Genomic DNA, 23,558 nt, shown 5'->3' on the forward strand with positions numbered 1-23,558 from the left:
TCCCTCCCTAACTATTAAGTCTTAAGGTAACCAGGTCGTCCATTAACTTGCATGACTTTCTTTAACCAGAATCACAATAAGATTTAACCTCTTCTATAAAAGAGTATATCATCAATATCATTTCATAATAACCTTGTGAAAATGAGATGAAAAATGTGAAAATTTTGTGAAAAGTTAAAGAGTAAAATAGTATTAAACAGAAATAACTTAATTAGAAGTTTGACTTTTGGTAATAGTTCATAATACACTTTTGTGTATTTTATTTCAATATAGCTGAATGCTGGCATTTTAGGGACAAAAATTCTGTACTATGGCTTAATTAGAAAAATCACTTCAAAGAAGCAATTGATTACAGTAGATTCTGGGACACCATATAATACATATAAATCTGTATCATATTAGAATGAATATTCATATTAAGCATTTGACAGTTCGATTTCACAACCTTCCTTCTAGCCCTATTTCATATTATTACTCCATTCATATACTGCATGTTCAAGTCGAATTGGACTGTTCAAATCAGTTGTTCACTGAACTTTCACAGAAATTTTCACACATATGCAAAATTGCAGGAACACTTTGTTGCTTGTCTGTTGCAGGCAAACTAAGAAAGGATATTACAGAAGTTTATTGCATTAAGCAAGAAGTATATTTGGAAAATGGTTTCTACTTACACAGAATAAAAGTGATTTTTAGATTTAGAACCCACTGATTTTTAAAATCAAAAACTAAATAAATGTTTGCAAAAATTGGATTACCAACGAAAATTTCATTTTTTGGGGTAACTCTCATCTTTAAAACAGGCAAGCATAAAAAACCCCATCAAAACAAAAACAATAACCCAAACCCATTTCATATCAGTACCGCATATCCTGTTCCCTAGGAATAAAGTCAATACATAGCCAACTAATCTTGCCACTGGACCCAGATGGCTCTGCAGGGGAAAGTGAAACAGATGACCTTGCCCAGCCCTCCCACACTAAAATCTATTACTAGCATGTCATAGTCCTCTTTGAGAACAAAAAGATCACCACCACCACCACCACCACCACCACCACCATTTCCATATAAATTTATAATATGATAGAATGAATATACTTTATAATCTTGTTTCAACCTTATGATTTTATTTCATATTACCTCATTCATATACTTTTTGTGTTGGACAAGCAGTTATTCCCTGAACTCAATATCCTATCTGCTAGTAGTTTTCACAGGGAATTCTGCATGCCTGGAATATAATCTCTCCTTATTTTTGCCTTTCAGAATGTTTCTTCCAGGAGCAGATCAGAGGTTGTCCATTCTTTATTCTCCTTACATGAATGTATTCTTTTTTTTCCTTTTGAAATATTCTTAGACTATTTTATTTGGATTTCTCCTTCATCCTATGTCATTAAAAAAATCTTTAAAATTTAAAAAGACCACCTAGAGCCCAGCAATGTTCCTTGGACACAACAGGTGTTTGACAAACGTTGATGGAATGAAATTAATATCTGGGATTATTATATTGAGGAAGTGCATGAATTTTGGTGATCAAAGGAATAGTAATTTTCATTCTAAACATTCTAGTTAATCAAGATATTAATCCTGTGTAATATATCAGATGCTGATGCCTGATATTCACTTAAATTAAAAGCAGTGGTGTGAATACGAAAGGAAAAAATGCAAAATTCTTAAACAAATGACATATGCAAGAAATGATAATTTAGCATGTGGTATTTGATTTCGTATTAAATAAATTTGTTCTCTTATGATTAGAAGAGCTTTGAGGAAATATTTAACACTTGCTTTTTTTGCTTTAAACATTTTTCTACAAGAAATCTAACAATATTCATTACAAATAATTCATTATAATATGAATTCTAAACGGTATGTATTTTGGGATTATTATAAAATATTGTTTTACAGATGCCATATCTAAGTTCAGAGAAAGGCTTTTATTTCTCTTCAAAGTATTACTGTTCTTTATGTTGCTCTTTTTGTTTTAGGTCCAATATAAAACTGGTTTTGAAGAAATTTTTTTAAATGATCCAAAATGTTGGCAATTAAAAAAAAAGAAAATTTAAAATTATTCTTCTAGTCATATTATATGACTGGAAGACATGGAATACTCAGTACAATCCCCGAAAAACTGAAAGTGAATTATCAGGTGAGAATAAAAAGGTTCATGGTGGGAGTAAGTTGCAATACTACATCAAAAAGTAATTACAAAGGAGAATCAAAAGGAAGTGGTCAAAAGAGATATTAGTGAAAAAAGGGTATTGGTTAAATGGAATGATTAATGAACATAAGTGCTACTGGTATTCTTATGATGCTGAGAGAACAAGAGGTTAGGGCCTCTAGCAAGTAAGGTATCTCCGCCATGTGGGGAACTTATAGAATATAACAGGCATGGATGGGCGGCAACTTGGAGGAAATAAACATATTGATTTGGTCAAAGACTGTTAGTATTAGTATTTTAAAATGAAACCAACATCAGAGAAACTATCAATCTGGAGGAACAATATAGCATAGATGTGGAAAAGAGATAGAGTCAAAATGAAAACTTCCCCCTTTCCCTAAAAAGGCATCAGACTGAATCCTGATGAGGAAATCCAAGGGGGGGAAAAAAATCATTTCTATTCCAGGTGAGGACTGGGAGACACAAAGAGAAATCTTCAAATGCTTAAGTCAGGGTTAGGTAAGGAGCATAATAGGTTGTCTCAGACTGATACCAGGGCAAAAATGAGACAGAGTGCTGAGAAGGAGCAAGTTCAAGAGCAAGCAGCAATGGTATGGCTCATATTTCATATTTTAAGAGCAGAGCAGGATCTCAGGTCTTTCTTATAACTCAGAATGAAAAACCAAGGCAAGAATCTTAGAACTAAGGGATTCTTAAGCTCTGTCACTCTTATCCAGCAACACTGCCCAGTTGGTTGTATACTAGTAAGTGACTGAGTTCAGCAGCAGTCCACTTGTTCAGACCCATACCCAAGTGAAGAATTTGCTGAGCTCAAAGAGTGTGTAGTAATAAAAAAGGATTAGATCACTTGTTGTAAAGTGCTCAAAGTTCGAAGATCTTTAGTCAAACGTGTCCTTGAGAACTCAATGAATATCCCAACAAAGAAGCAGTTGAACCAGCCTAGGCCTTCCCTCTACAAAGTGTGCAAAAACTAGCCCCAACATGAAATCTAAAGTCAGGATGAGGCTAGATGAATAAAGAAACACCCCCTCCAATTGTTCTATTTGATGACCTCAATAAGAGAAGGGAAAGGAGTAAAATGCACTGGGGGGGGGGGGGTGAAGGGAAGAGGGAAAGGAAAAGAAAGCTAGGTAACACAATTACATCTATGCAAACAAAGAAAGGGTGAGGGTAGCAACTTAAATTTTGTTCTCATCTGAACTGCTCAAAGAAAGCAAGAACATATATACAATTGGGTACAGAAATAAATTTCATTTAACAGGAAATAAGAGGAAAAGGGAGAATTAGAGGAAGGATAGATTAAAGGAGACATTAGTCCTAAGTAAAACGAACTTTAAGGATGTATATCTTCTTTTTGAGGTGGTAAATAATATGAATCTGAAGGAGTGCCCACATCATTTACGGAAAGGATGAACAAGTTTTGGTACACAAATGTGACAGAATGCTTATTGTGTATTGAGGAAGAAGCTAGTGTCAGAGAAATCTGGAAAGACTTGTGCAATATGATGCAAAGTAAAGTGAACTGAACCAAGAGAATCAATTTATACAATGACAACTATGTAAAGGAAAAAAACAAACAAACAAAAAAAAACCAAACTTTGAAACTCTGATTAATAAAGTAACCAATCACATTTCAAGAAGACTAATGATGAAAGCATAATATTTTACTCCCGAGAGGTGAGGGACTCAAAGTACAGAAAGGGATATATCAACATGTTACCTATCTATATTTATATAGAAATGGCCAGTATGGAAATCTGCATACCTTGACTGTTTTTGTTTCATTCTTAATTGAGTGAACACTGAGGATAGGGTGACCAGGCAGTATTTGAGTGGGAAGTAAAAAAGGCATAATGTAATAGCTCAATTGTTTTAAATATAATATGCATATTATATAAATAAAACCAAATGAGCTACTGGATTAGGAATTCAGTTGAATTTTGAGTTCTGACCTGGATTCAAGACCTATCTCTGACAAATACTATCTATGAAACCCTGAGTAAATTTCTTAACTTCTCAATTAGTGGTACAATTTTCTAAAGGTATTAAGTTACTAAGCATGGATAAAAGTTAGTTCCTCTCAAGGTTTTCCTACACCAATGAACTTATAAATGTGATTTAAAAAAATAAATGTATGATTCTTATTTGTAATTCATGGGATACACCTGCCATTTGCCTTTAAAAAACATGTGGAGGCTCAGTTAGGTGGCGCAGTGGATAGAACACCAGCCCTGAAGTCAGGAGGACCTGAGTTCAAACACACTTCCTAGCTGTGTGACCCTGGGCAAGTCACTTAACCCCAATTGTCTCAGCAAAACAAAGTGGAAAAAAAACCATTTGGATATTATGCTGCATTATTTACTGACATCTCTTTCAATAATCAATAGAGGATGATGTTGAAATAAGTAGTAGAATTAACAATCTTGTAAAACAAAGACAATTAAATCCTGTCCTTTTACAGGATTATTTTGAGGATCAAATAAGAGACAGAATACATTAAAAAACTTTTAAAACTTAAAGCATCACATAAATGCTAAACTATTATAATCAACTTGAAAATAAAGTATTTTGGTCCTAGTATGTTAAAAACTAACTCCATTGTTTTAGAAACAGTAGTGAATAACTTGATTAGAATTCTAGTTATACACATTATCAGTCTCTCTCTCTCAAAAGCAATTTCATGACCAGTTTAATTCAAGGTCATGAGTAAATTTGGAATCAGGTATGATTTGTATTTAAAACTCTCAAACTGTTCACTTTCCTACTCACACAAATACATCATCGACTGTCACAGATTTAACCAGACATCTAACAAAGCTATGTTCACAATACTGATTATTGTAGGTCATTTATGAAACTGGTACATTCTTTTTTTTTTTTTTTTTTTTTGAAATTCATTTTTCCAAATTATCCCCTCCCTCCCTCCACTCCCTCCCCCCCCCCCCCGGCAGGTAATCCCATACATTTTATATGTGTTACAATATAACCTAGATACAATATATGTGTGTAAATACCATTTTCTTGTTGCACATTAATTATTAGCTTCCGAAGGTATAAGTAACCTGGGGAGATAGACAATAGTGCTAACAATTTACACTCGCTTCCCAGTGTTCCTTCTCTGGGTATAGTTATTTCTGTCGATCATTGATCAACTGGAAGTGAGTTGGATCTTCTTTATGTTGAAGATTTCTACTTCCATCAGAATACATCCTTATACAGTATTGTTGTTGAAGTGTATAGTGATCTTCTGGTTCTGCTCATTTCACTCAGCAACAGTTGATTTAAGTCTCTCCAAGCCTCTCTGTATTCCTCCTGCTGGTCATTTCTTACAGAGCAATAATATTCCATAACCTTCATATACCACAATTTACCCAACCATTCTCCAATTGATGGACATCCATTCAACTTCCAGTTTCTAGCTACAACAAAAAGAGCTGCCACAAACATTTTGGCACATACAGGTCCCTTTCCACTCTTTAGTATTTCTTTGGGATATAATCCGAATAACAGCAATGCTGGGTCAAAGGGTATGCACAGTTTGACAATTTTTTGGGCATAGTTCCAAATTGCTCTCCAGAATGGCTGGATTCTTTCACAACTCCACCAGCAATGTATCAGTGTCCCAGTTTTCCCACACCCCCTCCAACATTCATCATTATTTGTTCCTGTCATCTTAGCCAATATGACAGGTGTGTAGTGGTATCTCAGAGTTGTCTTAATTTGCATTTCTCTGATCAGTAGTGATTTGGAACACTCTTTCATATGAGTGGAAATAGTTTCAATTTCATCATCTGAGAATTGTCTGTTCATATCCCTTGACCATTTATCAATTGGAGAATGATTTGGTTTCCTCTAAATCAGGGTCAGTTCTCTATGTATTTTGGAAATGAGACCTTTGTCAGAACCCTTCCTTTTAAAAATATTTTCCCAATTTGTTACTTCCCTTCTAATCTTGTTTGCATTAGTATTGTTTGTACAGAAACTTTTTAGTTTGATGTAATTAAAATCTTCTATTTTGTGATCAATAATGATCTCTAATTCTCCTCTGGTCATAAATTCCTTCCTCCTCCACAGGTCTGACAGGTAGACTATTCTCTGTTCCTCCAATCTATTTATGATCTCATTCTTTATGCCTAAATCATGGACCCATTTTGATCTTATCTTGGTATATGGTGTTAAGTGTGGGTCCATATCTAATTTCTGCCATACTAATTTCCCGTTTTCCCAACAGTTTCTTCCGAATAATGAATTTTTGTCCCTGATGTTGGTAATTTGGGTTTGTCAAAGATTAGATTGCTATAGATGTACCCTTTTTTGTCCTTTGTATCTAATCTGTTCCACTGATCTACCGTTCTATTTCTTAGCCAGTACCAAATGGTTTTGGTGATTGCTGCTATATAATATAGCTTTAGATCAGGTACACTTAGAACACCTTCCTCTGACTTTTTTTTCATTAGTTCCCTTGCAATTCTCGACCTTTTATTCTTCCATATGAATTTTGTTGTTATTTTTTCTAGGTCATTAAAATAGTGAAACTGGTAAATTCATAAATATATTGAATCTTTGATGGATCTATGGTTTCCATATGTGAGTACTGCTTACATTGATACAGAACGCAACATATATTTTAGTGTAATACTCATTTATATCTTTCCATAAATCTATCCCAAGAGATAGAGATTTTCCTTTGGGTTTTAAAGTATCTTGTGGATTGCAATACACATATGGGCTATTTATCTTTTGTTCTTGATGGGTCAAACTTAATTAAATTCACCAATTATTTATTAATATGTGCTGAGAATAAAAAAGAATGATATACTCCTTGTTCCCAAAGGGCTTACATCTTGTTAGTAGAAACAAGTATATAGGTAAATAATTTGTTATGGGTGGGAGGGAGTGAAACATTGACAATCACAGAAAAGTCCTATTGTGAAAGATGTCATTTGAACTAAATCCTGAAGGGCATTTTAGTTGCAATGTAGAATTTATAAGATATTGGGAAATATAGAAAGATAAATTGGAGAAAGATTGTGAAGTACTTTACATGAAAAATAATTATTTTTATTATTTTATCCTATTGTTCGAATGGATCTATTAAGGATTTTTTGGGGGGAGGGACAGGGAAGTGACATGTTCAAGACTTGTGCATTAGAAATATCAATTTGGGAGATGAAAGGATAGATTGGAGAGATGGGAGAGACTTGAGACAGAAAGAGGAGACTATTATAATATGTTAGGGCCAGTAATATCAAATTAGGAACTGGGGCAATTAAACCAAAGTACTGACTTACAATTATGACACTTAAAAAGCTAAGTCTGTGAGCTCTGATTCCATTCAGAATAGCTTGAGATGCATGAGATACTGGGCAATTATGTGGAATGTTTCTTGAACTTCTATCAAAGAGCAGTTGAGGAGATGGTGAACAGGGAAGGACTTGCTCATACCAGGTGTATTTGTTCGAGAAGAATTTAGTGAGCTGAGCTATTTGATGTAGGGAGCAGAGATTCTAAAAGCAGAAGGGAGAGCCAGTTTATGGAATTCAAGGCAAAATTCACTACATTTGGTCAAGGACTGAGCTGCTGTGGAGAGCTCTTGAGCAGAATTTGGAAGATCAGCTCAGATGCAGCAGTGACAAACTTCATGGGAAAAGCCTTTGAGGTACTATAGCACTTAGGAGCCAGCTGCCTTGGCCACACATGTTCCTTGTATGTGTTCCTCGATATGTTGATTCTTAACCACTGTACTTATGGAAGAATGAACCCTAGAGGTTTATGGGTAGGATGACTTAGTTTTTCTTATCCAATCACCTTAGAAAATGACTTTGCTTTGAATGAGATGTACTACTAGTACACTTGGAGAGTTTTGTGATCTATAGTTTTATTAATAGGATCTACAAAATACTCTCAAGCCTGGGAGAAATAACGTCTTAGATAAAGATTTGGAAATGATCTGTACTGGAAAGAAAATAGAAACCATGCAAACTGGTCATATCAACAATAGAAAAATATAAAAGAGGGAGGGAAATCACAGAAAAAAGACCCAACAAATGTCAGATAGGGACCATCAAGAGTACAATGCTGGATAAAACCCAGAGAGAAGAGAGTACCTAGGAAGAAAAAGTCATCAAGACTTTCAAATATTGCAGAGGTCAATAAAGAAGAGGACTGGGGAAAAAAAAAAAAAAAAGACTAGTGGATTTAGTACTTTACAAGCTTTAGGTTTGTAAACATCAACCAAAAAACATTTATTAAACTCTTACAATGTTACAGATGGTATACTTCCCTCTGTGCAACACCCAAGTATCCCCTATTTTCAAGAAATTTACATTCCAATGTAAACTTTTTCAGAGCAGTTTAAGTGGCAATCTAGAGTTTTATTAATGAAAAAGCAGAGGCAATTAATGTAGACTCCTTTTTCTAAAAGAATGATGGAAAAAAGAGAAGTAATTTAGGACAGTACCTCAAAGAATATGATAATACACCTTACTTTCCAATCATGAAAATTTAAAAGTTTTTTAATGCCACTTTTCACACACAAATCATTATTGAATACATGTTGTAGTTTATATAAATGTACCATATATCTTTCCATGACCCAATCAGACATCTATTTTAAAAAATTTTCTTTGTAATTAATTTATGAACTCATGAAGAGCCAAAGAAGAACTGAAATAGATATGAGCTCGTGTGTCAATAAACATGGGTTCACTGAAAGTGCTATGAAATTTCACCAAATCTCCTTAGCCTTCTCTTCTTTTAAATCTCTCTTGTTTTAGTTTATCATCCATTTGTCATATCCTCCTAAGTATCGATATATTCATACAAGCTGGGTCCCAAACAGTTGCTCATTCATAATCTGGGCCATTATGTGAAATACTTTTCCTCCCTTTAGAAATGTTTTATTGATGTTTTTTTTTTTTTTTCCCATATCACTGTCATTTCCCAATTGCTCCATGCCCAAAAGCACTCCCGTTGTATATAAATCAGAACAGTCAAACAAAACAAACACATTGAGTATGTCTGAAAATAGACCAATTCTCTGTAGTTCAATATACCTCTTTGGCCAGAGGCAGAAACAATACATTTCATCATTATTTCTTGTAAATGATGACTCATCATTGCATTATGAAAACATGAGTTTTAATAAAAAGGATGATTTTTAAGATTAACAATATTTTGTTATAAAAGTTATTGTTCTGATTTTTTTCTGTATAAAATACCTTTTATTTGGATAGTAGACATAACACTGAGAAATATTGTTAAAATAGCATGTATTTCTGTTGATGTATACCTTAATTTTTGAAAACTGAAGAGCTATAAAACAAAGTTAGTCCTGCTGCTGAATCTCTCTGGGAATCTTGCACAATCTTAAGGAATGTGTATATGACATTTCATTTAAGGCAAGTTTTAAAGCTGTGATTTTATCTACTGAATCAAATGTATTTTATGATTAACAACATAGGTTCTTGTATTCTCTATACTCTCAACCATGTGATTATGAAACATTGGTTTTCTGTTATCTGTAAAAGTCATGCTGTTCCTTCTCTTATATTTTTTTAAATCAAAGACTGCACAGTCATTTTCATAATGACTAACACATGAGAGAGTAAGCAAATGAGTTAGTAGTTATTTGGCTTCTTAGTCATCTTTTGAAGGTAATAATACTAAGTCAATTATATTCTTTGAAAATTTACCCTCTTTGAGACATCTTGGAATCTTATTGTTAAGCAGCTCAAAAAAACCTTGGTTTCTTCTAGGAAAAGCGTTCTTTGTGAATCAGGTCCGCTACTTTTGCTAACCTTAAAGTAGTATTTCTGCTTCTTTACCTACCAGTGTCATTTGATGATGATATTGTGTTTTGTACATGTAAAAGGTGGCTTCTAAGATGAAGATATGAAAAGTCACATAGGAACTGAAAGTCTCTATTATTTACTCTAAAAAGGATGTAAAAGTAGAAAATTTTACCCAAGTAATGGAATCTGCCTCTCCCTTCTCTCTTTCTCCTTCTCCCCCACCAAGAATGAAAAGTAGCGATTCCAGGAGATAAGAATTCTTAGAAAAGTTTGAGAAGAATTATTTTTAAAATTAGGCTCCCTAGAAACCATGACCAAACAAAAAATCTGGATATATTTCAATAAGGAAAAAGAAAACTTCAACCATATTTATAGGAAGCAGAGGGTAAAGTGAAAATCAGTGAATTAGTAGTGTCAAGGAAAACAAATATCCTGAGTTCAAAATCAAAGAAACCACAATTAGGATCTATAAGACTATGCTAAATAATAAAGGAGATGAAATCTTGGAATACAATATTCCAAAAGGCAAACAAGGGAAAAAGAAAACTTATGCTGCCAAACTGTATAATATCACAGGAGGGAAGAAAAAAAGTTCCTTTAATACAACAGGAGATTTTCAAGTATTCTCAATGAAAAGATAAGAACATTAAGTACAAATTATAAAACATAAACTCAAGAGACAAGAGAAACCTAGAAAAGAAAATACATTTGAAAAAGTGGAAAGAACTAAATATTGACAATTTGCTTACATTTTAATAGGAGAAAAGAAAAATATCTATTCAGAATTCTATTGTTTTTAAGGGTCAAAGACAAATAGGGTTTGAGAGTCGGTTCTACTCTATTTGTATGATCTTAAGAGAGAAAAGGAATACATTAGAGAAGATATGAGGAAGAAGAGGAGAGTATTAACTACTTCTCAAAATTGGGATACACAAAAGGAACAATTTTGAAAGATAGGTTAATTGCAGAAAACAAATGAAGAACATTACTTTTTCTCCCTGAACTGGACAAAGTAAGGTCGAACAAATGGATAAACTCACAAACTAAACATATTAAAGTAGCAAACAAGTAGGGAAAGAGGAGAATTTATGCGGGAAGAAAGAGTAAGGCAGGAATAGGAACAAGCAAAACAAACTCCAATTTATAAAGATAAATTATAAAGAAGGAATAAAAAGGAAAAAAAATCTTAAATTATAAAAACTAGTGATTTTGAGGTCTCAAGGTAAAGAGAAGAGTAACATTAGGAAATAGGTCACTAAAATGATATGAGTGTTACTTACATTCACTATCTTTCTTTGTAAAATGAAGGGAAAAGAGTAAATAAGAATATGACAGAGCAAAATAGACAATAATCACAACCATGAAAATGAATATCATCCATAAAATGGAAAGTAGAATGGATAAAGTGAAAAAACAATATATTATTTACAATAATTGGTACTGACAACAGCCAAAATTTATACAATACTTTAAGATTTATAAAATATTAAACACATGTAATCTCCTTTGATCCTCAAATAACCTTGGTAAAGTCAGCGATATTAGTATTCTCATTTTATCAATGAGGAAAATAAGCTGAGAAAGGTTAAAGGGACTTTTCCAGAGCCACACAGTGAATACATGAAAAAGGGAGGGTTTGAACTCAGATGTTTTTTAATCTGAGCCCAACATACAGATATTGTATCATCTACCTACTTTATAAGAAAGATTTGAATAAAAATTCACAAAAAAGTAAAATGAAGAGCTGGATCAAAACTTACGTTTCAAAAAAGAAGAGGCAGCAATTATGATTTCATATCTCATAGAAGACAACAATAAAAAACAGACATAATTCAAAAGAGATAAGCAAGGAAATTACAATTTGTTTTGTGACAATGAAAAAAATACTATTATGTGTATATGTTGCATGCCATGTATATATGTATGTTACACAGGCATGTAGGTATGCACATTCCAAACCCCAACATACATACACCCATACGGAATGACATAAGTACTTAAGGAAAAAATTTACTAAACTATAGGAAAAACCAAGACAACAAAACTTTAACATTTGGGGTCTTTCAGTATGTCCCTTTCAAACCTAGACAAATCTAAACAGGAAATCAAGAAGCTGAATGAAAGGTTAGAAAATATAGACATCATAGTTCTCTGAACATTAATAAATGGAAACAAAAGGAATATACATATTTCCTTATGCATGGCACTCCCCATAAATCATTTATCAAGTGACAAAAATTCATAAACAAATGCAGAAAAATATGAATATAAAATACATTACTTATTGACCACAATGCAAAAATGATAATTAACAAAGAACATGTGAAGAAAGGATCAAAACTAAAGTAAATTAATTAATTCTAAAGAATTAGCATGTAAAAAACCAAATCATAGAAAAATAGATAATTTCATGAAAGAAAATTATAATAAGGCCACAATATGAAAACGTTTGGCTTTTGGCTACTTAGAGGAAAATTTATCTCTGAGTTATCTTTTTCAATAAAAGAAGGGGAGATCCATCATCATCTGAATTTACAACAGAAAAACAAACAAAACAAAAAACTCCAGAAAAGCAACAAATCAAAATACTAACTAAACATCAAAGTAGAAATTCTGGTAATCAAAATACAAGACTACCAATACTAAAAATATAAAAAACCCATTAAATTGATAAAATTCTCACCAAATCAAAATAAGCCTTCACAAAACCAAAACCCCCCAACCCAATGAAAAGAAATATTTACAAAAATATAATATGCCAAGATTAATAGAACAAGAAATAATTCATTAAATAATCTAGTATCAGAAAAATAAACTGAATAAAACTATAAAGGCAGTTTCTAAAGGAAAAAAAAAACAAACCTCAGGGATAATTCAGAAAAGTAAATTAAACATTCAAAATACAATGAATTCCAACATAGCTAACCCGTTTACCATGTGCAGAAACAATTTGCTATCTAAACTCAGAACCAGTAATAGAGAAAGGCTAGAGATCTTTCCAATAAGACAGTAAAGCCAGGGTGGCAATTATAATCATTCTTATTTAATACCAGTTCAAGAAGTGCTAGTTTTAGCAAAAGGACATGAAAATTAAGGGAGTAAATAAAGATAAGCAAAGAGCAAACAAAACAATCACCTTTTGCAGATGACATACTTTGTTTCAAGAACCAGAGAAAAAGAATAAAAATCAAAACAAGTAACTGGAATAATTAATAATTTCAGGAAAATAGTAGGATATGAATAAATGCACAAAATCCATCAACTTTACTTCATATTACACAAAATCCAGGAGCAAGAAATAAAAAAGCCATTAAATTAACTATAGCATGAATAAATTATGTGTAAATTTTTTGTGAAAAGATTGATCAAGATACATGGCATTTATATGAAAAAAAAAAAAAAAACCTACCAAACTATTTGCAGAAATATACATAAGCTCAAAAAATTGGAGAAAGAGTAATTACCCATGTTGGGACATAATGTTACCTAAAAATAATAAACAAAATACAATATCTAACTATCAAAGAATTACTTTAAAAAGTTAGAGAAAAAATTTATTTGGACAGAGAAAAGGTTAATCTCAAGAAGAACAGGAAATAAAAGGGGTCATAGCAGTACAACAGACAGGCCTTAAATTAAATTATACTACAAAGTAGCAATCATCAAAATTACTTGGTACTAGTTAAAATTATAAAAGTTGTTTAATCAACCAGATTAGGAATATAAGAGTCAGAATAGCATAACACAATACTTGATAAAACCTAAGAAATAAATTATAAGGAAATTAGGAAAAACTAGAAAGTATTCTGGAAGAAATTAAGTTTAGATCAACATATTTCGCGCGTTATGCCAAAATAATTTCCAAACAGATATGTAACTTAGATATCATAGTTCATGTCATAAATAAATTAGTAGAGTATGCGATATTTTTCTCAACTATGAAAAGCAGAAGAGTTGTTCACCAAACAAGGGATAAAGAAGATCGTAATACAGCAACTGATTACATAAAATCGAAAAGCTTTTTCATATACAAAATCAATATTGTCAGACTTTAAAGTGAAAAGTTACTTAGTGGCACAGAATCTACAGAAATTCTGTTTTTGAAAAGGTTGATAACTAAAGGGAATTAAACAAAATAGAGAGAGGAACGAGAAAAATTTGCCAAAAGAAAAATGACCAAATGATATGAAGAAGCAGTTCTCAAAAGATGAAAGGCAAAACTGAGAACTGCATGAAAAAATGTGACAAATCATTAATAATAGGAGAAATGCAAATTAAAACTCCTCTTAGGTTCTGTTCCTACATCCATCTCATTGAAAAAAAAAAAGGACAAAAAAGAGGAAAATGAAGATTGTGAAGAAAGAATATAGGGAATAGGCACATCAATATATTACACTACATTACTAAGTAACTACAAATTGTTCTAGCCAGTCATGAAAGTAATTTGGAAATATAGTACCCAAAGTGACTAAACTGTCCATAACCTTTTGAGACAGTAATCACTATGTAACTCAAAAGAGATTAAAAAAGATAAAGCATCCATATGTACAAATATATATAAAACTTCATTTCTTGTAGCAAAGAGATGGAAACTAGGAAGGTATGTCCCATCAAGTAGAGTATCAACAAATTATGGTATATAAATGCAACAAAATATTATTGCACCATAAGAAATGATGAAAGGGACAGATCAGAGAAATCTGAAAAGAATTGCATGAAGGGATAAAGAGAAAAATGAAGGGATAAAGAGAAAAATGAGCAGACTTAAACAAAAAATTTATGTTTATAATTACATAAAGAAAAACTGTAAAGTAAAAACTCTGATCAATGCAATGATGAGCCATATCTCTAGAAGACCAATAATGAACTAAGTTTTTCACCTTAACATTAGTGATGGACTACATACAGATACAGAATGAGACATACAATTTTGAGATATGACCATGATATATATTTCTTCTGACTGGGTTTTTTTTTTATTATTTTTTTATTGGGAATGGAGGTGAAAAATTTGTGGGAAAGAGTTTTGAAAGGTTTTAGTCATAGTGATTCCAAAAAGGGAAAAGAACACCAGCAAGGATAACTTTGGAACTATATTACTTTGTTGTACTCTTTAAAAAAACCCACCAAGCTGGTTTGACAATCCAGGATAGCTTTGGAACAGTGTTGGTTTGTTATACTTTAAAAAACCCACTAAGTTGCATATAATAGTGATATAGAGATTCAGAACTTTGTGTGTTTGTTTTACATAACAAAATGTTTATATGTCTTATTTTTATGTTACATATGAACAACAAATATAATATATTTATATAAATATGTAAATATATTTATGTGCATAAACATTTATAAATTTTAATCAACAAAAAAAGAAATGTTAAAGACTAAAATCTTGTTTCAAGTTTATCTGTCCTTTTCCAACTTTTGTCAATTAAATATTTTTAGAATGATTTGGCTAACAGGTTTTCTTATCAAGGTATCCTCAGGTTTTCCCTTCCATTATTGTTTTATGAAGCCATACCATCTTTCTTTTTCTCATCCTCCTGTACACGGTTTTTAAAAATGAGCTTGTAGTTTGAGCCCATATTGCTTTGTCACTATGTTTCTCCATAGCACGGAGATTGTTTTTGGCTAGCTGATTAATTTTCAGGCTCTTTAGATCTTAGGTTTGTTCTGGTAACATTTTGCATAAGTTAAATTTCTCTAGGATACAGTGATAATAAGAGAGCCAACATCTTTATTTTTATACATTTCTCTTTTGTTTAGAGATGGGGTTTTAAGTCCTGCCTCTAATAAAAGACAAGCTAGGAGACCATGGTGAAGTCATTATTTCTCCATTCTTTTGCCCGGAAGGCAATTAGGACCACAGATTATAGTATAATTACCAATCTTATTAATTGACTGGCAATTCTGTTTTTTGGTAAAATTTTGAGTAGTACATTGTTCCAGTGCTTTCCATCTACAAAAGAAAATATCAGTGACTGAAAAGCAAGAGATTTGCACATAGTCTGATTTTAATTTCTTGATTCTATGCACATGGAATTCCAATACAATGTTTTAGTTGGTATCCTACAATTCCATACTGAAATCACGAAGTATGAGGTTGGATATCTGACTTAATTTAGAGGAGCCTGATTGTTTTTCATAGTATTTTTCTACTTTGTAAAAAAAAGTTAAAGAATAAAACCTGCATGTTTATTTGTCCTCTTCCCATTTTTGTCAATTAAATATTCTTAGAATGATTTGACTAATTGCTTTTCATATCAAGCTGTCCTCAGGTTTTCTCTTCCATTCTTGTTTATGAGGTAATAGCATCTTTCATTGTCTCATGCAGTGAATGCATGAGTGTACAGTCTGCAATAATTGTTTTTGTGCACTGAGGAAAGTTTACTAAAAGTGCCTTGAAATTTTACTTCTCACTGCCTTTTTGGTGAACAAAGAAATAAATTCCACCACCTTCCTTATATGTCTGAGAATAATCCATGGACTATCCTTCCTGGTTGTTTTTTTTTTTTTTTTTTTTTGCTATTTATGTGTTCTGGTTAACATTTAAAAAACAAATATAAATATTGATGTAGTGCTATTCTTTTAGAGCTAGGTCAATCAATGTTCTAGTTATTTAACAAAGTCTCATACAGCATACCAACAGTTAACGTTTGTGAATGACTTAAAAATTGATATAAATCCCTTATATATAATTTTCTGACATTTTGTCACTGTCATACCAAATATAACTCTTCTTTTTGCAATGATGGCAGATTGCATTGCATTTTAAGGGAAACCACAATCTGTGTTAAGGATAAATAAGGTATTTACTATATGTGAACAACACGTGCAAGCTCCTCATTGACAGGGACTTTCATCTTTTTCAACTTATATTACCAGGGTATAGCTAGTTTTTGACACAGAATAAGTATTTAATACACAAAGACCAAAGGTCACCATTTATGTTTAGCTCAATTGTACACTATCACAGCCAAAGAGCACAACACCTACAAGAGCTTCTTGGTGCTCAGTTATGCACCTACATAGAGGTAGTAGCAAAATAAGCTTATTTAAATTAGTTCTACAACATATTCACTTCACATCAAGCATTACTATATACTGGATATGTGAGGAGGCTGTCTTAAGGCTTCAAATCAAATGGAGATAACAATCATGCATGGGGGCGTGATGAATTACTCTCTAAAGAACCAGGCATAAAAGAGTGTAATAAAATATTCCCTCCTTTCCTAAAGCTTAGTAAAACAAAGCTACAAAAGCAATACATTGAAACAAGACTTTGAGACTATATACATATAGAAATCAGAATTCTGAATAGATAATTCTGTCTTTATAAAAAAAGATAAATAGTGTAGGCCCTAGAAATTTTAATTATAGCTAAACAAAGAATACATCTGACATTTATTTAAAGTGCCTAAAAATGGTGAGGATGATCTTTTCAATAATATTATAAAAAATCATTTTCAAAGATGATTTCAAATGTCAAGTTGTTACTCTTGGGGACTGTGGTTTTTTCATTTTCATTTCCAGTTCTATTCCAAATGATTCATATGCTTCAAAGAGATATACCAAGCAAAATATTATTATTATTATTAGGTTATTTAAGACCGTTGCCCATTCAATGTGGTTTAACAATGAGGATTATACCTATTAATCCTCCTTTATTCTTTTGCTATGATATGTCTTTCTGAAGTTAGTTTGAAAGAATCTGGTTCAATTTAATTTGTTTTACAAGATTTTTTTTTTTTGGGGGGGGGTTTATGTTTAGTTGCCACTCACTAGAGATTTTATCATCTGTCATTTAATTTCCAATTATCATTAACAGGAAAATCACTCATACCTCCCTAAAGGATCCAAATGAGAAAATCTTAATCTCTGGCTGTTGGTAAAAAGGCCATTTAAGTTTATTTTTTTCTAACAAATCTATATTTGGGAAAGATGTAAAACTAGATTAGGATTTTCCTGTATTTTGTCAGCATAGTTTAGGTTTCTATTTACAGGAAATACACGTCCCATTATTACGCCAAATACATAATTCTTTAAAATATCTGTTGTGATCTAATATTGATATTTATATCACAATGGTTTGAAACATTTTATTAAACCTTCTAAAATGAAACAATGAAAGAACAAAATATAGCTGATAAGGCAAAAAAAAGTTTTTTGGCTTGGGGAGAACAATGTTGAGCAGATAAACATTATTGAAAGATTTCCTTTCTTAATTAAGGGGAAAAAACAAGACTAGACTAAAAATATTTCTTCATGGGATTTATTTGTTTCTTATTATATCTTAAAACAGAGTCCTTTAGTAATAAAAGACATGTCATTACTATTGAAGTTCAATCTCCCCCGCACTACAGTTAGTCCACTGCTTCCAAAAATATTCTTCTAAGAGTCATCTAGGAATAATGTTGTCTTACTGCCAGATCAAGTCATTCACTTTACACTTCTGTGAAACAGAAATACCCAGAAGTCCAGTTATTAACATGAATATTTTAAATCTATTTTACTCAGCATTAACCCTAAGAAAATTTATTGATGACAGTTTCCCTCAAAATATATACCTAAAATAAGAGTTGTTTTAAAAAGTTATGTCAGAGTGGCAGGATTTGAATTTAACTATTTTTTAGAATATATTTCTTTGTTTTAGGCCAGTGATTTTAGGTTGCTGTAATCTGCATTAAAAAAACAAAAAACAAAACAAAAATAAAAACAAAATCAAGCTACAGGGTTGGTAATTGTTTAATATAGAGAATGAATTATAACAAATTACAAACTTTGCTTTTAACCCATACCTAAACATTTCAAAGAATTCTAAAGTTTTCAACAATTTTGATTAAAACAAACAAACAAAAAAACTCCACTAGATTGGAATGTGTTATCTTTTCCTTGGAAAAGGATCTACTGATCCTTTAGTGTCCCTTAGAGAAGCTTTTTCCCTCCCATGAAGAAGTGTGATACTATCATTTTCCACATCTGTAAACCAGATTCTTCATTTTCTACAGCTTAAATTCTTTAGAGTACCCCCTCAAAATGATTAGTATCATAATCTTATTATGTAGCAAAATATTCATAGCTATCTGATCATTTCCCAGCACTGGCAGAAATGGCAAAGAAAACTGCAGGGATTCTTCAAAGATAGAAAATTCTTGCAATTGCTCTTATTGTGAATTTATCTACATATTGATTTAGACTGTGACTCTCTAAACTGATTTTGATTACTAATGGCAGTTCTGATAGTATATAATTTACTTTCAAAGAAAGTCAAAATGATTAAAAATCAATAATGGTAATGCCACATCATACTTAGAATTCTAGAAGATTTGTAATTATTCTAAAACCTCAATTATGACAACTTTTGTTAGAAGTGAGGATATGCTAAGCTGACAAACCTACCAATAGATGCTCCTATTCACTATATAGAGGAAAGCAATATAAATGCATGGAAAATATATTGTTTGATTTAAATGAGTGTTCCAGTTATACTTTCAGGCCCATTGTAGTCATGAAGTAATTTTTTTAAAAAAATGAAAATATAAAATATAAAAAGCTTTTATTATAATCTTGCATTATAGCTTCTCAGAAGTCATTTTCAAGGAAATTATCATGCTTGAAAAAAATTTTCCCCCTAAAATACACCAAATGTCTATTTATTCTCACTCCATTTTGGACCGATATAAGTGATATACTTATGAGAAGAATTGTGGAAATACTATTGCTATTTATTAAAATATCATGCAAAAATCTGCAAATAATACTAAATATTTAAGTCTAAATTCTATTGAATTTAGAGAAATTCACAAAATAAAATAACACAAAATTGTTTAAAATCCATATTTACTCAAAATTTTTATCATTTTACAGATTTTATATCTGTAAAAAGGTATAGTATAATTTTGTTTTAGATTTTAAATCTTGTTGATAAGAATGGAATGTGGATAGACATGATATTTTATAAAACCCTTGGGGGAAACGACCCATCCACATTAGAATTTATGACCAAAAGGAAGTCTGGAATAGTTTGATATGTGCACCTTTAGTATAGAAAAGAAAATTTCAAAGGGTTCAAAGGACAGTATTACTACAAAATAAAATTCTTCAGAGAATGTCAGTTTATTCATGAAGGATGGGCATCTTAAGAATGAAATACTAAAGACATGAAATTTTAAGTAATGTAGATATACAAAGAATTACAGTACTAACCAAAATTTCAAAAATACTGAAGGAGGTGCTAATAATGGATATAAAAGAGGATTTAAGCATTTAAGTGGAATAGTCCTGTAAGTAAAATGTCAAGAATGCAAAACTCAAAATGAAGTAAGCCTGATAAAGAAAACTATGAATAATCTTTACCATTTACCCATTATCCTAAAAAAGGGGAGAAAAAAAGCTATACTGGGGAAAAGAAAATGGGCAGAATAGGACTGATTGGGGGTAGATGAGATGATCCTTGTAACAATGACAATGAGAAAGTAGCCACTCAAATTTTACTTTGTTTCTGCTTTTTCTACCTAGGAGAAAAATCTTTAAATTGTAAAAAACAGAAACAAAGATGGCTAGGAGAATGTTGAAAAATTGGTTATGTTCCTGAAGAGAACCAAAAAGGGATCCAGGTACAGTGTGACTGATAAGATGACTGTGAAGGCTTTGCCATATATTGGACACAAATAATCCATATGAAAACTTACAGTGGAGATAGCTCTACACGTGCATATCTCACGTTTCTTTTATGCTACACAATTCTGTGCTGCACGCAGAGTATAGAGCATTCTTTGAGGTATGTCATGCTGGGTGGTATGGTGCCAATGTCTTTTATGTCTCACAACTAATCCCAAAGTTCTTCAGAGACAGAGAGTCCCTGTAGTGCTTTTTCTACACTTTGTGCGAGTTCTTTGTAAAATATTTTTTAGGCAAATGTACCCTTAGAAAATAAGGAGATAATAGCAAAGTAGTTAGATGCCATTGATAAATTCAAATCACCTGGCATAGCTGAACTACATCCTAAAACACTGAAAAATTAGCAGATGTCATTTACTGAGCCATTGTTAGAAGAGAATAATTATTGTACTATTTTAGAAAAAAATAAACACAAAAGACTGGTAATACAATAGTCCATAAAGCCTGACTTTGATCCCTGTAAAATTCTAGAATCTGCTATTAAAGAGATAATGAACATATTAAAAGAAGTATTAATTCTAAACAATCATAATGTATAGCTTCATCAAGAATAGGTCAGTCTAAAGGGCAGCTAGATGGGGCAGCGGATAGAGCACCAGCCCTGAAATCAGTTGTTCAAATCTGGTCTCAGGCACTTAACACTTCCTTAGCTGCATGACCCTGGGCAAGTCACTTACTCCAATTGCCTCAGGGGGGGAAAAATAGGTCAGTCTAGACTAGATATTTCATTTTTCTGACTGATAAAGTTACTGACCTGTTAAATGAGGAAAATGATGTACATAAAATTTGCCCAAATTTTAGTTGTGTTTTGTAAAGTTTGAAATGTAATTTTTGTGGACAAGACTGGAAAAATAAAAATCAGATAACTGTAGAATTATTTAGACTGGCAAATGGTTGAATGGCCAGATCCAAAAAAAGTTCTTTATGATTTAATATTAACTTGAAAAGAAGTTTTCCATGGAATACTCCTGGAATCTATGCTTGATCCTTTTGCTGTAGGACATTTTCCCAAAGATTTGGACAAAAGCAAAGATGGCATACTTAACAAATTTCCAGTTAACGCGAAGTTCGGAAAAACAGTTAATATTCTAGTCAGAACTTTAAAAACATCTTGATATAACATTGGGCAGAATCTTAAAAAATGAAACTGAATAGAGTATAAGCAGAGACACATATTTGGATTTGAATTCAAATCACCTGGGCTAAATGAACTACATCCTAAAACATTGAAAAGCTGGGGCAGCAGGTCTGAAAAAGAACTTGTTGTAATCAAGATAGTGAAGAGCCTGAAAGTCAGGTGATATGAGGACCATTTGAAAGAAATCGAGATGTTAAACATAAATAACAGAAGACTTAAGAGAGGAGCTCTATAGCTCTCTTCAAGTACTTGAATGTCTATTGTGGAGAAGATGGATGAATCTTACTCTCTTTGCTGCAGAGGACATAAGAGAAAACAGGGAACAGAGGGCTGAAATTGCAAAGAATTTAGGTTTGATGTAAAGAAGCCAATCCAAAGATGAATCAGGTTGTCTTGAGAGGGAGTTTCCCTCAACTGAGAGGTCTCCAAGCAAAAGATGAATGTGGGTTGAAGAGAGATTGCTTTTTCAGATATGGGTTGGACTAGCCTAGGTCAGGGTTCTGTCCCAAGAAAATTCCACATTTCTATTTCAGATTTTCACTATGTAAAAGTAGAATCTTCCTTCTAATAATCATGTTCCATGTATAATGGAATGGGATATATGGCAAATTTCTAAAATAAAAAGAGATATGGCTAGAACTGCACATCTTTCATGCCCTGGGGAAAAGAAAAAAGAAACACCTTCATAATCCCTTTAATAAAACAAAAAGGGAGAACTCTCATACTCATGAAGCTTCTCATCTTTTAAGTATATAACATATTACAATAAAATTTAGAAAAATATGAAATGAATTTATTTCTAACCTGCTGACATAAAGGTCACTTAGTTGGACTACAAATATTTACAGACTGCCAACACTGAGAAATACTGCACCAAGTGAAGTTAACAAGAATCTTGGTCCCATTGAATGACAATTAGACTTAAGTGACTAAAAAACTAGGTTCTGGTCTTCCAACTACATACATTGCTGTGTGACTTTAGGAAAGTGTGGCCTTACTGGCACTCAAGTGTCTCATTTGTCATATGGTAATATACTAAAAACTCACCCTTAGTCCTTAGTTTGCTCTTAAGTTATCACATAGGGTTGTAATAAAGATTCAATAAAATAGTGTGTAATATATGCAGACCGTAAATATGTAAATATGTAAGCTATATGAAAACTGAAATGAGTATCATAATTTTACCCAAAAAAACTTTTTAGGTCATTCTGATTTTCTGTGAACATTTAAAAATCTTATGGAGCAAAGAAAAATAAATCATAATCTTAACTGATTCACTAAGTGAGAGAAAATTCAACTTAATCATGAACAATAATTGCAGTACTTTCCCAAACAGTTCAGATTTTAATGTTTAATCATTTTCTAAATTATTATGAAACAATAATAAAAAGACATTATATACTAATGAGTCTATGAAAAAAGAATTTATGATTTCTTCAGTGTGGGATATAAAATAAAATTCATTACTGATGATTCAAGTACTAGTATGGTACTAGGAAAGGTTTTTAAAAGGAAATATTTTAGGTAAAATGATATGAAACACTTTTTTTTTTTTTTGCATATTCTCTTACACTGAGCATTTCCTTATACTTACTTCTGGCTGTGTAGTATCTTTTAGCTATGTAGTATATAAAAAACCTGGCACTACAATATCCACTGAAAAATCTTCCATCACTAATCTAAATTCTTATTTTCTCATTTCCAGTTTTCTCAGCTAGTTTTTGAGAGAGAGTAATATGACTGGAGAAATTACATTAGGGCATCA

The 23,558-nt window shown here is 31.9% G+C and overlaps 1 protein-coding gene across 6 annotated transcripts in view; it reads right to left on the bottom strand.

The window, feature by feature from the left end:
* Positions 1–23,558, bottom strand: part of USP15 (ubiquitin specific peptidase 15) — a 153,379-nt gene that overhangs the window by 36,787 nt on the left and 93,034 nt on the right. The window contains exon 9 of one of the 6 annotated variants that reach the window (XM_074269774.1): positions 18,234–18,427. The exons of the other annotated variants lie outside the window; for them this stretch is intronic. Within the exon in view, the coding sequence (XP_074125875.1) occupies positions 18,395–18,427 (33 nt within the window). The 3' untranslated portion in view covers positions 18,234–18,394. Of the gene's footprint in view, positions 1–18,233; positions 18,428–23,558 lie in introns of those variants that run through there. 6 annotated transcript variants of the gene reach the window in all.

The sequence above is a fragment of the Sminthopsis crassicaudata genome, chromosome 5, assembly GCF_048593235.1.
Source record: "Sminthopsis crassicaudata isolate SCR6 chromosome 5, ASM4859323v1, whole genome shotgun sequence".
NCBI classification, from domain to species: Eukaryota; Metazoa; Chordata; class Mammalia; order Dasyuromorphia; family Dasyuridae; genus Sminthopsis; species Sminthopsis crassicaudata.